This window comes from Phodopus roborovskii, unplaced genomic scaffold (assembly GCF_943737965.1).
Source record: "Phodopus roborovskii unplaced genomic scaffold, PHOROB, whole genome shotgun sequence".
NCBI lineage: Eukaryota > Metazoa > Chordata > Mammalia > Rodentia > Cricetidae > Phodopus > Phodopus roborovskii.
The window spans coordinates 12,356,302-12,375,000 of NW_026126636.1; the positions used below are offsets into that span (position 1 = coordinate 12,356,302).

At 38.8% G+C, this 18,699-nt stretch overlaps 1 protein-coding gene across 1 annotated transcript; it reads left to right on the forward strand.

Annotated features, from left to right (window-relative positions):
• Positions 1-1,413: 1,413 nt before the first annotated feature.
• On the forward strand, positions 1,414-17,752 carry LOC127238448 (binder of sperm protein homolog 2). Its single transcript, XM_051207066.1, has 5 exons — positions 1,414-1,482; positions 12,304-12,487; positions 15,038-15,070; positions 17,250-17,390; positions 17,601-17,752. Exons 1-5 carry the CDS (start codon positions 1,414-1,416, stop codon positions 17,750-17,752), a joined length of 579 nt encoding a protein of 192 aa, XP_051063023.1.
• The last annotated feature ends 947 nt before the right edge of the window (positions 17,753-18,699 follow it).

Here is an 18,699-nt window from a genome sequence, read left to right on the forward strand (position 1 = left end):
GTTTATTGTCTTTCCAGTACCATTTAGATATTGACATTTGTGAAGTGTTGAGTAAGAATTTCCCCCACATATACTTGATGCTTGAACCCTTGCTTCTTAGTTGGTGAGAAGATTTGTATTCCATCGGGTGTGTGAGGCACAGCCTTGCTGGAGGAAGTATAAAATTGAGGATGTACTTTGAGAGGTTAAATCCTCAAATCACTTCCAGGTTCCCTCTCTCTGCTTCCTGCTTTTGGTTCATGTTGAAGACTTCATGTTGAAGTCTCAGCATCCCATTCCTATAGCTCTGCCTGTCATTTCTTGCCATTAGTCCCTTAGCTGTATCAATGATTCTTGTCCCTTTAGAATGACAAGCCAAAAATAAGCTCTCTCTTAAGTTCACAGCAGCACAAAAACAACACATGCAGTTTTCCTCTTACCATGTTTCTCATCTGTGGATTTTCATACTTTACTTAATTAGTTTCTCATACATTAGCCTGACCAGCCAACATTTTTTAAGATGGATCATTCCAGATATTGTAAATATTGTTTTCTTATTTGTCTCACAAATATTTTCATAGGTGGGTATTCTTTATATTTTGTTTTCATTTTAACTTTTATTGGGATATGTTAATTGTTTTTAATTACTAATTTTATTTTACATGTTGATCCCAGTTCCCTCTTCCTCCCTCCCTCCCTTCCTCTTACCCTCTCTACCTCCTCATATGCACCCTGACCACCACCCCCTCCCATCCCCCCACCCCAATTCCACATGTAGGGCAATGCCATCCAGGTGGACTCATGTAAATCTGTCAAGTCATTTGAAGTAGGGACTAGGACTTCTCTCCTGTCTCTAGATTAAGGCAGTTATCCCTCCATGGGGGATGTGTTCCCAAAGTCCTTTCGTGCACCAGGGATACATCCTGGTTCCACTGTCTGAGGTCCCTTAGACTGCTCAGTCCTTCTGGCTGAGACCCATATTCAGGGGGGCCTGAGTCAGTCCCATGCTGGATTCCCAGCTATCAGTCTGGGGGCCTGTCAGCTCCTCCTTGTTCAGGTCAGCTGTCTCTGTGTGTTTCTGCAGCCTGGTTTTGTCCTCTCCCTCTGCATCTGGATTCTAGTTCGACTCAGTGTTTAGTTATGGGTGTTTGCTTCTGTTTCCAACGGGTACTAGATGAGGGCTCCATGATGGTAGATAAGTTAGTTGTTGATCTTACTATCCGAGAATTGTTTTTAATAAAGGGTTTCATTGTGAAATTTCCACATATTTGGACATGCATTTTGACCACAATAATGGCCCGCTTGTCTTTCTTGTCATGTCCTCACTCTTGATGTTCCTTTTGCTCTTCACAACTTCCCCTTCTTCCTACTTTCATGTCACGGTTCTTTACATGTGTGTCTTAGATAGGATCTCTGTTGCTATGACAAAACGCCATGACCAAAGAGCAAGTTGAAGAAAAAGTTTATCAGGCTTACATGTCAGCATTGCTATGTACCACTAAAGTAAGTCAGGACAGGAATTCAAAACAGGGCAGGATCTCAGAATCAGGGGCTGATGCAGCTGCCATGGAGAGGCATTACATACTGGCTTACTTCCCCTGGCTTGCTCAGTTGATATTCTTACAAGATCCAGGACCAGAAGTCCACAGATGACACCACTCACCATAGTCTGGGCCTTCCCCCACTGATGACTAAATGACAAAATGCTTACGGCTGGATGTCAAGAAGTTATTTGTTCGGCCGAGGCTCCTTCCTCTGAGAAGTCTAGCTTGTGTCAAGTTGACACACAAAACCATCCAGTACATACTAGTTTGATATTTCTTAATAAAGATGTCTGCCATGGACAGAAAAGTAAAGAATATCAAGCTGCCCACATCATTATGCTTTGCATTTGACACTTTCTTTCTCCCACACAGTCCTATATGGATCATGGTTTGAACACACCCGTGACTGGCTATCCATGAGAGAATCAGATAATTTCCTGTTACTGAGCTACGAAATCATAAAAAAGTAAGCATCATTCTTTTTTCCTTTTTTTTTTTTTTTGAATGTTTTAGATGTATTTTATTTAATTAATTATGTTTAAATTATAAACAATCTTATTTTACATATAAGTCCCAATTCCTTCTCCTTCCCATGTACTCATGCCCCCCACTGACCCGACAACCCATACCCATCCACTACCCAGGAAGGATGATGCCTTCTATAGAGGATCATCTGTCACATCATTTGGGGTAGGACCTAGGCCCTTCTCCATGTTTCTAGGCTAAGGAGGCATTCCTCCATGGGGAATGGGCTCCCAAACTCTGTTTGTGCACTAAGAATACATCCTGGTTCCACTGTCAGAGGTCCCAAAGACTGCCCAGGCCTCCTAAATGAGACCCACGTTCAGGGGACCTGATTTGGTCCTATGTTGGTTGCCCTGCTGTCAGACTGGGGTCCATGAGTTCTGGCTTGCTCAGGTCAACTGTTTCTGTGGCTTTCCCCAGTGTGGTCTTGACCCTTTTGTTCATCAAAACTGGGAGGATTACAAATGTAACTCAGCAATTGGAAATCTCAGGCAGGAAGATTGTGAATTTGATGCTCACCTGAGCTACAACATGAAATCATAGCTCAAAACACAATGAAATCTCTTAGAAGTACCCAAATTAATAATTAATGAGAACATTTTCATGAAACTGCTGTAAAACTGAATTATTGTTAGTTACCCTGAGAAAGCAGTATTACTTGGCATAAACATTAACCCCTGTCAAGCTTCTTGTGCACATGCCTTCACTCTACACCTTCATCGTTGTCTAGAAGTAATTAATTAAGTTTCTTCAAACATCTCAAGACTGGTTTGGTATGGGTTTGGTATGGTTGTGCATACTTTTAAGTACTTGTGCATACATCCATGCGTGGGACACAAAGTCATGTGCAATGATCTCTGATCTCCGTAAGCTCAAAATCAGTGTGTTCTCAAAGCAACTTCTGTCCCACCAGACAGAATTCCACAGTGGACAACATCTTGATGTAAAACATCCTAGTGTATTTGGTAGTTATTGTGCCAAACACCAGTGATCATGGTACCTTGGAGATACTGGAAGGAGAGTCTAAAATTCAAAGTCATCATTCTGTACTAATCAAGTTTGAGTTAAACCATGACTGTATGGTTCCCCTTGCCTAATATTCTCTCTTCTTCCTAAAAGAAATACCAGAGTCTCTATTGTAAGGGCCAGATATCAGCTATATTGGATTTCCATTCAATGAATATACAAATTGCATGTTTGTCTCCCGCCCTCTCTCCAAAGCCTATTTCTTTTATAATTCAATGTGTTCTCATTTGATGGTGCCATTTATTTCTTTGTGTCCTTTTTCACGTCCTCCATCTACAGTTTTGTTCTCTTCAACTTTCTCTCAGAACTCTCTGTTTATTACCCTTATTTTTGTTTCTTCTTCATTTAGGACACAAGAGGAACCATAGAGAAGATCTGTGACTTCCTAGGAAAGAGATTAGAGCCAGATGAGCTGGATGGGGAACAATGCCAGTACTTTCCTCACAAAATTATGAGTACATAATTTCAATAATCTTGTACTGAGTATATTGTATATTTCTGACAATACTTGAGAAATGAAATGTTGGCAATTTAAGAAACATTTTACCTTTCAAATATAGTAGTTACATATCCTGTGAATAACTAAAAAAGTAAATTCACAGTGCATATCAAATCCCCACACCTATGAAATAAAATACAGTACGAATAGGAGTTTTGATTATCTAAATGGGAAGAATAGTTTTTTAAAAGTGGATTAAAGTGACATAAATAAGGACACAAATGCTCAAGATGCAATCATATGAAAGAAATCACATCTCATTGTTAAAGGAACACATAAAGAAGTTAGTACAATCTGATGTCTCTAAGTCAAAAACTACTAAGTCAAAGACCTATTGAAATGGCTTTTTGAGAAGCACTATATGGTCAAAGAGAACAGTACTACAAAAAAGGGAATAAAATCATATAGATATTCATCCATCATCAAACACCAGGGCTGAATGAAAACAGAAGTTCTGAGATGTTCTAATCTAGAAGTTGCTTGATATCCTGTAACTGGTGCAGGGATCAAAATGGCCACCATGCAGCTTACAACCATGCATATGTTCTGCATCCACCTGCAATCATGTGTACCTACCCACACATAAGTAAAAATCATTCTTAAGAAATGTCTTTAAAGATGCTTGTGTGCTGTGAAAAACTTCTGTAACTATACACTGAAAGCTAAAAAGAACAATTATGTTTTGATCATGGAGATAATAAACACAGTTGGGTTGTATAGTTTGATGGAAACAGGTGTGAGAGATAGGAAGAGTCTCAACATGTAAAAAAATTAGAACACATATTCCCAAAAAAAAGAAAAAAAAAAAAAAGCGGGCCTCCCCAACCAAAAAAAAAAAAACCCAACACAAAAAAAAAAAAAAAAAAAAAAAAAAAAAAAACCCCCCCCACAAAATACTCTTCAAAAAAAAAACACAAAAAAACACACTCACTACACAAAACCCCCCCCCTTAAAACACCCCAACCACAATAAAAAAAAAAAAAAAAAAAAAAAAAAAACATAAAAAAAAAAACACAAAAATTTTTGGCGTCCCCCAAACAACAACAACAAAAAAAAAAACACACAAAAAAAAAAAACACAAAACAAAGAAACAAAAGAATTAACAGAAGTTATGTCTCAACTGGGGCTAACAGACATCTATAGAACATTCCATCCAAAGACAAAAGAATATACCTTCTTCTCTGCTCCACATGGAACCTTCTCTAAAATCGACCACATACTAGGAGACATAACAAACCTCAACAGATACAAGAGAATAGAAATAGTCCCCTGTATCTTATCGGACCACCATGCTTTAAAATTGGAATTCAACAACAATACAAATAGCAGAAAACCTGCAAACTCATGGAAACTTAACAATGTGCAATTGCACCACTCCTGGGTCAAAGAAGAAATAAAGAAAGAAATTAAAGACTTTCTAATATTCAACGAGAATGAGGATACAACATACCCGAACTTATGGGACACCTTGAAAGCAGTGCTACGAGGGAAGTTCATTGCACTAAGTGCCCATATGAAGAAAACAGAGGATAGTCACATAAATGAATTAACAGCGCAACTGAAAACCTTAGAACAGAGAGAAGCGAATTCACCCCGCAGGAGCAGACGCCAGGAAATAATCAACTTGAGGGCTGAAATCAACAAAATAGAAACCAGGAAAACAATACAAAAAATCAATGCAACAAAGAGTTGGTTTTTTGAGAAAATCAACAAGATTGATAAACCTTTATCCAAATTAACGAAAAAGCAGAGACAGAACATGCAAATTAACAAAATCAGAAACGAAATGGGGAACATAACAACAGACACAGAGGAAATCCAGACAATTTTCAGGTCATACTTCGAAAATCTGTATTCCACAAAAATTGAAAATTCAAAGGAAATGGACAAGTTTCTGGATAACTATCACTTACCAAAATTAAATCAAGAACAGACAAACAACTTAAATAGACCTATAACCCGAAATGAAATAGAAGCAGTCATCGAAAGCCTTCCAACGAAAAAAAGTCCAGGGCCAGATGGATTCAGTGCAGAATTCTACCAGACATTCAAGGAAGAACTAATACCACTACTCCTCAAACTGTTCCACAAGATAGAAACAGAAGGTTTATTGCCAATCTCTTTTTATGAGGCCACAATAACTTTGGTACCCAAACCTCACAAAGACACAACTAAGAAAGAAAACTACAGACCAATATCCCTGATGAACATCGATGCAAAAATACTCAATAAAATAATGGCAAACCGAATTCAAAAATACATCAGAGAAATCATCCACCATGATCAAGTAGGCTTCATACCTGGATTGCAGGGATGGTTTAACATACGAAAATCTATCAACGTGATCCACCATATAAACAAACTGAAAAAGAAAAACCATATGATTATCTCCCTAGATGCAGAAAAAGCCTTCGATAAAATTCAACACCCTTTCATGATAAAGGTATTAGAGAGGTCAGGGATAACAGGAACATACCTAAACATAATAAGAGCAATATACAGCAAACCAACTGCCAACATCAAACTGAATGGAGAGAAACTTAAGCCAATTCCTCTAAAATCAGGAACAAGACAAGGCTGTCCTCTCTCTCCATATCTCTTCAATATCGTACTAGAAGTTCTAGCTAATGCTATAAGACAACAAAAGGAGATCAAGGGGATACAAATTGGAAAGGAAGAAGTCAAACTGTCTCTCTTTGCAGATGATATGATAGTTTACATAAGCGACCCAATAAACTCTACCAGGGAACTCCTACAGCTGATAAACACCTTCAGCAAACTAGCAGGATACAAGATAAACTCAAAAAAATCAGTAGCCCTATTTTTTTCAGACGACAAAGAGGCCGAGAAAGAAATCAGAGAAACATCACCCTTTACAATAGCCACAAGCAACATAAAGTATCTTGGTGTAACGCTTACCAAACAAGTAAAAGATCTATATAATAAGAACTTTGTGACTCTAAAGAAAGAAATTAAAGAAGATACCAGAAAATGGAAAGACCTCCCATGCTCTTGGATAGGTAGGATAAACATAGTAAAAATGGCAATCTTACCAAAAGCAATCTACAGATTCAATGCAATCCCCATTAAAATCCCACCACAATTCTTCACCGACCTTGAAAGGATAATAATCAACTTTATATGGAAAAACAAAAGACCCAGGATAGCCAAAACAACCCTATACAATAAAAGAACATCAGGAGGCATCACCATTCCTGACTTTAAGCTCTACTACAGAGCTATAGTTCTGAAAACAGCCTGGTATTGGCATAAAAATAGACAGGTAGACCAATGGAATCGAATTGAAAATCCTGATATTAATCCACGCACCTATGAACACCTGATTTTCGACAAAACAGCTAAAATTATACAATGGGGCAAAGACGGCATCTTCAACAAATGGTGCTGGCACAATTGGATGAGGGTGTGTAGAAGACTGCAGATAGACCCATGTCTGTCGCCATGCACAAAACTCAAGTCCAAATGGATCAAAGACCTCAACATCAATCCAGCCACATTGAACCTCTTAGAAGAGAAAGTAGGAGGTACCCTTGAACAAATTGGTATAGGAGACCGCTTCTTGAACATAACTCCAGGGGCACAGACACTGAAAGAAACAATTAATAAATGGGACCTCTTCAAACTTAGAAGCTTCTGTAAGGCAAAGGACACAGTTGACAAGACCAAACGGCAGCCCACTGACTGGGAAAAGATTTTCACTAATCCTATATCCGACAAAGGGCTGATCTCCAAAATATACAAAGAACTCAAGAAACTAGTCAACAAAACACCAAATAACCCTATTAAAAAATGGGGTACAGAACTGAAGAAAGAATTCTCAATGGAGGAAATCAAAAAGGCTGAAAGACACTTAAGAAAATGCTCCACATCCTTAGCTATCAGGGAAATGCAAATCAAAACAACTTTGAGATACCATCTTACCCCTGCCAGAATGGCTAAAATTAGAAACACCAGTGATGACTTATGTTGGAGAGGATGTGGAGAAAGTGGAACACTCCTCCACTGCTGGTGGGAGTGCAAACTCATACAGCCACTTTGGAGATCAGTATGGCGGTTCCTCAGGAAAATGGGAATTAGTTTACCACAGGACCCGGCAATCCCCCTCTTAGGCATATACCCAAAGGATTCACATCAATGCAACAAAGACATCTGTTCAACTATGTTCATAGCAGCACTATTTGTAATAGCAAGAACCTGGAAGCAACCTAGATGCCCTTCAATTGAAGAATGGTTAATGAAGATGTGGCACATCTACACAATGGAATACTACTCTGCAGAAAAAAATAATGGTATCTTGAAATTCGCAGGCAAGTGGATGGCACTTGAAGAAACCATCCTGAATGAGGTAACCCAGTCACAAAAAGAGGAACACAGTAAGTACTCACTCATATATGGATTTTAGACCTAGATCAAATGATCACCAGCCTATAATTCACATCACCAGAGGAACTAGGATACAAGTTGTATTCTAAGAGATTCATATAAAGTCCCTCACAGAACTGGGAAGGGACAAGTCCCCCAGACCTCAGGTATAGTGGGGGAGGACAGCTAATGGAGAGAGAAGTAGGAGAAAATGAGAGGGAGGAGAGGAAGGCATGTGCGACCAGGAGGATTGAGCCTGGTTAGGAATGGAAAATAGGAAAGAGAGAGAGAGACAGAGACAGAGAGAGAGAACATAAAAGAGGGAGCCAATATTGGTTTGAAGATAAAGTTGAACACAAAGAAAGGTCGAGGGAACTACAAGACTGCTCCCAACTAACAATCTCAGCTTCCGTGGAAAGGCTATCATAAATGCCCTTCCCGGAGAGTGAGATCAACAACTAACTTCTCCATGGAGTCCTCAACTAATGCCTGTTGAAAACAGGAGCAAACAGCCATACATAAACACTGAGTCAAACTAGAACCCAGAAGCAGATGGAGAGGACAAGACCATGCGGTAGAAGTACATAGAGACAGCTTACCTGAACAAGGAGGAGCTAAGGGCCACTAGACTGATAGCTGGGAAGCCAACAGCGGTCTGACTCGGACCCCCCTGAATATGGGTCTCAGCCAGAAGGTCTGAGCAGTCTAAGAGACCTCAGACAGTGGAGCCAGGATGTATCCCTGGTGCACAAAAGGACTTTGCAAACATATCCCCCATGGAGGGATAACTGCCTTATTCTAGAGATAGGAGAGAAGCCCTAGTCCCTACTTCACAGGACCTGTCAGATCTACATGACCCCAACTGGATGGCATTCCCCTACATATTGTATTGTGGTGGGGGGTTGGGAGGGGAGGGTGTTTAGAGTGCATGGGAGAGGGTAGAGAGGGCAAAAGGGAGGGAAGGAGGGAGGGAGGGCTTGGGGGGAGGGAGGGAGGGAGGGAGAGGGAACTGGGATCGACATGTAAAATAATAAAAAAAAAAAAAAAAAAAAAAACGCTTTGACTCCAAAATATAAGTTGAAGAACAAGTTACTGGGGAAAAGTATTTCTATTTTTGTTTCCACAGAAAATGAAAAGATGTGGATTCCTTCCAGACTAATGTGGTTTGATCACACCAGACCGCCTGAAACAGAGTACAAGCTGATCCTACATTCCAAACAGCTGGACAAAACAGCCCTACAGACTACAGCTAGGAAAACTGAACCTTCTTCCAACCCCCCAACACCGCCCCCCCAACCAAAAAAAAAATATTAAAAAAAAAAACCCCCAAAAACAAAAAAATATTAAAAAAAAATTTTTTTCAATAAATTAAACTTTTTTAAAAAAAAAAAAAAAAAAAAAATATATAATCAAAAAAAAAAAAAAAAAAACAAATAGCCTATGGTGTAAGACCTTCATAAAGCAGCATTTCTGCTCAATATTTCACTTTTACTTCCTTTTTGGTAAATTTTAGAAAGAGTATAAAACAATAGGTTTCATTATAAAACTTTTATGCATGAATACAACATTGTAATTTACTCATCATTGCTCTTCTACTGTCCAGATCTTCTCCTTTCCCCTAAGATAGCACATTCTCCTCCCATATAGTCCTGCTCTACTACCATGTCATATAGACAAACATATGTATGTATGTATTTGCAGAAGAAATTGTCTTTTTTATGGTTGAGGGGAAGGTTTCTCTCATACATAATGAAGAACACATCCAGGGGCATTGGTAAGCATCTAGAGCATGGAGCTTAACTGTAGACTGAACGTGGCCAACAGATTAGTCTAGGCCATGAGGTGGAAAGCATTAGAGAAGAACAAAAATAAAGGTGTCCAAAAAAGAGAAAAGACAAGATGAAGAAAAGAGCCAAGAGGACCCATGGCCAAAATAGTAAGGTTACAAAGAAATCAGAGGTGTAAGGGAACACAGGAGTTAGAGAAGTTAGGGATAGGGGCTATAATGATAAGAGCTGATGGAAGCCAGGATGCCAGACTCTATAACAGGCACTTAATGAGAAAGCCTAGAGACCAGCAAACGCTTTTGTGTTCTAATATGTACCACAGTTAGTGATTTGTCCTGAATTTATTTTGAATATGACATTCCACTATATTTGTTGATGGTTGAGTAGTGATGTAATCTCCTCTGTAATTCCTTCTTAGTTAAAATTAAGATGTCAATTTCTAGACTCAGGAAGGCCGGAATTCTGAGAAAATGTTGGAAGGAAGGAAAGAAATACAATCTGGGAGACACCCGTTACCCGAAGGACCACTTGGGATTAGAAAAGTCCAGACAGTACTTGAGCAATCCGAAAATGCTGATTCAAGCTAGAAGCTTGGTATAGTTTGAAATCCATCAGAAGCACCTATTTTACATTGGTTTTCAGTGAGTCCAAAGCTGCCTGGTTTCGATTTATAGCTGTTTGTAGTCTTCAGCTGATTGGAAAAACTTTTGGGACAGATATAGACAAGAGAAATCAAGTAAAGAACCTTACAGGAACATTTACTTGGGTATACACATGAAACTTTCCGACTTGTGGTAATGGGAATTGAGGTCTGAAGGTAATCCAAAGACTAGGAGAAGCATCAAGAGAGATATAAAAGGAGAGAAATAGTTTTAGACAGAGACAACACACTCAAAATGGGCAATAAGTGGGGAAGCTTAAGCTTTTGATTGACAGAAGTACTGCTACACCTGTTTGACTTTTAACAGTTTGACTTCTAACAGTTGGATGCAAGTGATGACTCACTGGTACATGCATGAATTTTTTTACGTTTATAAAAAGAAATAAAGGTTTTGTATATATTGACATTATCAGTGCTTTTAATCTGTACTGAAATCCTCACAGTAGAAAAAGCAGTTAAAGGATGTCTGTAAATCAGCTGGAGTAGCCAGGCTGTGGTGGCGCATGACTTTTATCCCAGCACTTGGGAGGCAGAGGTAGTTGGATGTTTGTGAGTTCTACACAAGCCTTGTCTACAAGTGCTGGTTCCAGTACAACCTCCAAAGCCACAGAGAGACCCTGTCTGGAAAAAACAAACCAAAACTAACCAAAGAAATCCACAGCTGGAGTAGACTCATGCCTTAGCTTTGTTTTAGTTTTGAGGTTTCTGTGGATTGGACGGGGCTTGCAATGTCTAGACCCATCTTTTAAATAAAGAGTAAAATGCAAATGCATTGAAATACCTCTTCATTTTTGTGTTGCACTTAAAATTCATTTTTTATACATTCTGTGTGTATCCAAATCACTGTCCATTTTCTTGGATCTGAAAATGCAGTATTCATAAAGATGCTTTGGAATTGAAGTTCACTCTGCCATTTTGTAGGATTTTTAACTCAAGTTAAATTTTTCTTTCAAGCTTGCTTCAATCTACCTAGTATTGTTGATAAAAATACCAGCCTTAGTTCTGAGAAAATGGGAAAACGTTATCTTTTGTACACATGAAAAGAGCCTCAGGACATAATAACTATTCAGTTGAGCAAGAAAGGAATAATGGGTTCTCTCTGATGATTGTCAAAGTCTTTGCAGAGGGTGAGATGTTCTGGTCTCTGATCAAAACGTCCCTTAACATGTAGCACAAGGCAAATCTTTAGGCCTACTCCTTACTCACTGTGCACACGTTTATCATAATTTCCATAACTTCATGAATATTCAGGAACATATCTGCCTTGTCACAGGGAAAAGTTATAGCCACAGTAATGAAGATTCGAAGAATGTTCTTCAACAAAGCAGGAAACAAGCACATAAATAATTCAAGAGTGAGCTAACTCACAGCCACACGTGTCCATCTATGAATAAGAGGTAGGTATGAGAAAGCACATTTCATTCCCACAAGTGTGTGTTTGTGTGTGTGTGTGTGTGTGTGTGTGTGTGTGTGTTGGATTATGATAGTTCTGATTAAAAACTGTGCTATATGAAGTAAAATAATTAACTTTAAACAGTACACATTTCTCTCCCAAGTTGGCCTCCAAATGGAAAAGCAATTCTCTGGAGTCATTCAAAAGGCAAACATTAAAAAGGAAAATAAATTTTGTCTTCTGGGTTGCCATCTCCTTGTTTTCTATGCATATACAATGAGTTGTTCTATAATTACACGAAGTCAATCTTTTCAAACGAATATATGAGTATCACTTTTCTATCCATGCCACAAAGAGAAAATGATAGAGATAAAAGATAACAAGTCAAAGCTTTTCAGATTGGCTGTCGTGTTAGCAAAGTGAAATTCCTCCATAACAGACAACACTTTCAGAAAGACACCATGGAGCATTCTAAGACAGATGTTGAGTCACTCTATGCCATTTAGGACAAAGATAATTCACTGTGGAGGAAGTGTGTGAGAGCAGACAGAGTAGGAGGAGCAGAAAGGGAGAGTATAAAGTCAGAGGCAAGGTTTTCTCGTGTGTGTGCCATCAGGAGGCAACTGGAGGTGATGAGACATCTTGTGGGCTGGGTGTTGCTAGCTGTCTGCATGTATGGACTGAATGCAGGTGAGGTGGGAAAGAGGGGGTGAGAGCTCAAGGGGAAAGTCTAGAGCAAGCAAGGACCGAGAAAGGCTGGAGAGCAACTGTCCAAGATAGCTTTTTAGTAGCAAATGGAGAGCAGAGAGCCATGGATTCTACTATTGTTCTTCCCCTCCTTGGTTGAGTGAGCACAGAACAGGTGACTTTGCCTGTGAAGGAGCCTTAGTGTCACAGCAATAAAAATTTTCATGAAGGAGGAAGACTATAATGTAATGGATTGATTTAGAAATTCATGCAAAGTCTGTCATTAAAGAAGCAAAGTCTAAAATAAATAGAATATGGTTTCATCTACTACTTGCATTGGATTAATTAATGCCTTCTCAGATAGCTGTTCACTTAAAGTGTCTATAAATTTCAAACACACAAAGCATAGGCTATCAGGGTGACTGGAGTCAGGTTTGGTGGAAAGAAATTTAATGTTGATTCCTTTTATGTCACTTGGAATTTGAACCATATGAATGGCATCCTCAGGAGACAAGTAACTTCAATATAGAACAAGGGTTCTCATCTTGCAGTGTACTTGTGAGGGCTAATCAGGAAGGGTAGGGGAATACCTTAGAGTGGCCAGCATCTTGCAACTGTGTCCACAGAAATGCAGAGCCCTCGAGAAAGTTGGGCTTTTTGTGCATGACATCTTGAAAATTACAGAGCATGGAGTACTCTGTGTCTAATGAAGAGAGAGTTAGAATGTTTTATTCTTGTATTATTATTTTTAAAGAAGTCTCATGTAGTCCAAGTAGATCTCCTGTTCACTATGTGAACAAAGATAGTCATGAACACCTGATTTTCCAGCTTCTGTCTCCTGAATGCTCAGTTTATGTGTTGTTGGGATCAAACCCAGGGCTCCTTTGAACTTGTTATGAAAGCACTCAACCAACTAAGACATACTCTCAGATCTTAGATGGCTTTTAGAGTCTTGTTGGCACCAAAGGTTTAAAGGAAGTAAGAATAATCCAAGTTAGAGTGAAGTCAGTAAGGAGGCCAATCATATGACTGCATATATCAATAAATTTGGGGTAGGAGAAAGTGGAAGATAAAATATAAGCAGTTGAGAAGTGGTGCTCACTCATTTTGGTCAAGACGGTCAGATGATTTTATTGTGTCTTTCCTGTGCTTCCCCCAACATTCTCAAGTGCTCTTTATGGTGTCTTGCTGTTACACAGTCTTAGTAAATTCTCTGAGGTTATTGTTCACATTCACACTGTTCACACCCAGTGGGGAAATAGCATGCAAAATAATGGTTTTAATTCACTGTGGAGTTTATCTAATATGGACTTATATAAGATATGAATTATAAGGCATTTAAATATAATGTATGGTTTTAATAAATAAGTATTGGGAAATACAAAGTTAGCTATACAATATGACAAATGTCTATGCACTTTCTACAGAGTTTCGTTTTTCCTGTAGTCTCCCTATGGAGTTTCATGCATCTTTTGCTTTTATTGATCCTTTTCCATCATTAGTCTTCTATGTCCCTCTGCTTTCTTCTGTAGATCTCCTTCCTCCCTTGGATAGACTTCTTTCTGATTTCATGTCACATATAATCTGCATGATGATTAATTATGCTGGCCAACTTGACAAGATCTACATTCACATAGGAGACAAGACTATGGGCATATCTGTGAGGAATTATCTAGATTATGTTGGTTTCTAGGCATACTTGTGAGAAATTATTTGATTAGCTTATTTGAAATAGGACACACCAATAAAGTAGGTGGCACCAATTTATTGGCTTGGGTTATGAACTGCATAAAATGCACAAACATCCATTTTACAATTGTGGATCCAATATGACAAATATAATATAATATATATGTACACCTATATATATACATATGTACATATGTATATATATGCCCCAGGTATGAGAGAAAAATCAGTACTTTTGTTGAAGTATGGTATTGCTTAATCTATTTTCCTGCAAGTGATACAATTTCAGTACCAGATAGGTACCCAAAGGGTATATACATACTCATACAGAAATGCTTTGTCAATCACATTTTCCCACAGGTGTCTGTTGAATTTTGAGTTGGCACCAGCCTGTTCATGAGTGACTGAAGACAATTCCAATCCAAATTTGCCTGAAAACCCTCCTTACTTTTGCCTACACTTGTTCCCTTTGCCCCAGGTTTGTTACATATGGCTAACATTTACTATGACACCAGTAATCACAGGGTAATGTTCTGCTAATCCCCAATAAATGTCACTGTCCTTCAGAGAATATTTTCTGAGTTGAACACTATTGAACAACAATAAGTAAGTAGAATCTGAATTGTACTTAATATTGTGGGTGACTCTAACCTGCTCAAAGGAAGACATTTGAAAGAGTAACAACTCAATCTGATGGGTGAGACTTCTTGGTTTTTCATAGCTTGATGTGACATTTCCTGGGTGGATATGCAACACAAACTTGATGCAACATTGAAGAATACTGATGTTGATTTTATAGTTATTCTGGGTGTGCAGTTTTTTTAAGAGGTGGCTTACATTTTTCCCATTCCTTCTGTCTTTCAGATTTGGTCGCTCATTTACATCCTCCAGAACAAGGTAAGGCAACCAACTCTATTGGGCAACATCTCAAATGTTAGATATTTGTTAAGTTCTTGCACTTTTCTGTCATGTAGTTTATTTTGTATAATGTTCTGATATGAAGGGTTCCCCTGGGTTACAACAGAAAAACTAGATATTAAAGATCCAGTTTAGTAAGCAACTCATAGTCACTCAAGAAATACACTCCCTTCTCCATTAGGACTAAGAAAAGACAATGTAAGTTTCTGCACTTTGTTCTTTCTTTTTTTTTTCACTGACAATCATTATAAATGTAGGAAGTTAAACATAATATTTGAATGTAGATTCACACTGTGGGTGGTTAAATTGAAGTAATTAATATAATCATCTTATTACAAACATAAATTATAAGGCATTTAAACATAGTGTGTTGTTTTAATGAATTATAAAGTTAGTCAGAACGTAAGTCACCTGAAGCTACTTCTTATTCTAAGAACGAGAGAATGTAAGTAGTTAATCAGTGGGGTTGGGTTAGTGATTAGAAGTGAGCCCTTCAGCCCTTCAGCATGGAGAAATACATTGGGAGAGGTCACAGTTATGCTATTGCTAAGGCAGGGCAAAGAAAAATGCAAAAAAAAAGAAGAGGAGGACGAGGAGGAGGAAGAAGAGAAGAGGAGGAGGAAGAGGAAGGCGAATAAGAAGAAACATGTGGATGGCAGTGAGATCACTTTGGCAAACCAGGAGATTTATTTTTTTCCAGAACAGAGGAAAACATATATGTCTTACTTGCTGTCTGTTGCTGTGATCAAACACTACCTAAACCAACTTGGAAAGACATGAGGATATTATTTTTGGCTTATAATTACCAATCACAGTCCATCATTGAAGGAAGTAAGGGAAGGAACTCAAACAGGAACAGAGGCAGTAAGGATGGAAGAATGCTGCTTCCAGCCCAAAGCTCCCCAGCACATTCACGATCTTCCCAAAGAACAACACAGGCAGGGAAGGAAACTGCAGTTGGGATGTAATGTATAAGAGAAGAATATTTAAAAAAAAAAAAAAAAAAGAACACCACATGAAGCATCACTACACCTGTGTGAAAGTTGAACACTCTGTGGAAAGTTTACCTTGTGTTGATTCCTAGATGGGGAACTAGAAATGTCATTGGCTATTTCTATACTCGTTTTCCAACAGGGATTTCTGTATTTCTTCCCAAAACTATTTACTCAGCATCTTTCTTGAAGTGACCTGAAATCTAAGTCCCTGTTATGTTTCATCCTGAGTATTTATATGGAATCCATAATTTTAATGTGATTTATGAGTTTTCTAATATATATTAAAAGGTGTGACTAGACAGGAAAAAAAGAACAACACAATCAAGTGCTTTTTAAGCAATACCCCACTCCCAATTTCTATTCTAATCACTTTTGGTTGCTGTGATAATAGCAATCACAATCCATCACTGAGGTAAACTTGGCCAGAACTCAAGCAGGGGTGAGGACAGAAACATGAACAAATTCTGACAACTAGTTTACTCTCCATTACTTGTTCATCTAGCTTTCTTATGCAAAGCAGGACCATTTTCCCAGGGATGATACCATCCACAGTGGGATGGGCCCTCCTATATCAATCATTAGTCAGTAAAATGCCCTACAGATTATGCACTCGAGCCAATCAGACAGAGGAAATTCCTTGATTGAGATTCTTCCATCCCAGCTTGACTGTGTCAAGGTGACAAAAACTAGTCAACACAGATGGTGAGAAGAACTCTCATCAGAGTGTGAACTCTGACAAATGATATCCCTCATTGCCAAAGGACTTTCAATGAGGAAGCCAGCATCTCCAACCTGAACCCAGCTCTGGGACAAAATGAGGCTTCCTTGGAGACTTTTTGCAGGTATTTTATGTCACAAGCATGAAAGTCAACAAGGCAGCTTCAGGTGTATGAGAGGATGATGAGAAAGAAACTGCTATCCTGTCTCCAAAATAGACACACCAAAGTCAAGTCTGAGTCATACATGACAGCTCTGGCTTGCAATCCAAACACTTAGCAACCTGAGACAGGGGTACTGATATGAGCTACAAGCAAGTCTCAGATTTTGAGTAAGTTTGAAGTCTAGCTAGGTTACAGAGTGAGATCAACCTTAAGACAAAACAATCTGAAAGTCGCTTTCCAATATGAGCTTATTTTATATTCTGAAATCATTCTCTTTTCCAGAAATTTCTATTGCTAACTGTGTCTTTCCATTCATCTATGGTGGTGAATTCCACTACAATTGTATCTCCATCCACAGTGACTTTGATTGGTGTTCCCTTGACTTTCAATTCCAAGGAAGGTGGCGTTACTGCACGGCACTGGGTGAGAGTCCTTCAAGGGTATATATCAGATTGCAGGGCCCAAGAGAAGAAGGGTTTTGACTTCAGAAAGACCTGAGTTCAGATATTGTCTTCTCTGTGTAAGTTGAAGAACTTGAAAACAATCTGGTAGGGAAAAACTAGCTGTTTTCTCCACAGGGATTAAATTAAGGAGAGTGTTCTTAATGTATCCTTTACCCATCTTTCCCTGCAGACCCTCCAATGTGTATCTTCCCTTTCCGATTCAGAAAAAAGTCCATTAATGAATGCACCAAGGAAGGCTACATTTTGAATAGGAGTTGGTGTTCACTGACTGACAACTACAACAAAGATAAAAAATGGAAGCAATGTTCCCCTCACAAGTAAGATGATGGGAGAGGCAGGTCAACATCCTATAAGGATTCTGTGAAAGGAGCAAAGCATTGGGTTGGTGGATAAGGAGTCTGAGATCTACATCTCCTGGCTATGACCTAGTCAGAGGGGCAACAGATATTTCCTGTGAAGTGTCTCCTATTGGGTACAGCAGATTTATCAGGCTACATGATGCTGGCCAAAAATATTCATCTTGGCTTTGTAACACAAATACAGCCACGAGCAGAGCAAGTATACTGGATGACTGGTAAGTCTGACGTGCTGGCGTCATTTTACATGCTCTCTAATGTTTATAATCACATATGCTCCTTTTGCCGTGCTGTAACCGAACACCCAAGGAAAGCCACTCAACAAAGGAGGGAAGGGTTTACTTTGGTTCACATTTTGCTGTGGGGATACAGTCCATCATGGTGTGGAAGGTGCTGTGACATGAGCTTAGGACAGCTGATTACATGTGTCTGCATTCAGACAACAACAACAACAAAATATGCTGATGACTCAGCTGGCTTCCTCCTTTTTTCATTATGTTGTCTGAGGCCTCAGTCCAAGAGCTGTTGTTGCCCACATTCCGGTGAATTTTTGCTTCTCAGTTAAGCTCTTTCTGACATGCCTGAAAAGTGTGTCTCCTAGATGATTCCAAACATAGCCACATGAACAATGATTTGTAATTAGCAATTTCATAATGCATGCATTGCTTTCCTGTTTTAAAAACTTGTTTTGAGTCACAAAGTAAGTATAAGATAAATACTCTCTGAAACACTGAAGCAGCACATGACCAAAGAGAAAAAATAAATCAGCATCCTTCATGTTCTCCGCCCCTGGAACTCCCTTCCACAGATGCTTGTGTCTTCCCACACATCTACACAGACACACAATTTTAGAGTCTTTAAAATATAATTGAATCACCTTTCCCATTTGTCACCGTGGGTTGAATCCATAGA

Coding starts and splice junctions, on each gene's coding strand:
- LOC127238448 (XM_051207066.1), top strand. CDS start 1,414: ATGACCAAAGAGCAAGTTGAAGAAAAAGTTTATCAGGCTTACATGTCA. Junction 12,488..15,037: donor CATGTATGGACTGAATGCAG/GTGAGGTGGGAA, acceptor TCTGTCTTTCAG/ATTTGGTCGCTCATTTACAT. Junction 15,071..17,249: donor TTTACATCCTCCAGAACAAG/GTAAGGCAACCA, acceptor TCTCTTTTCCAG/AAATTTCTATTGCTAACTGT.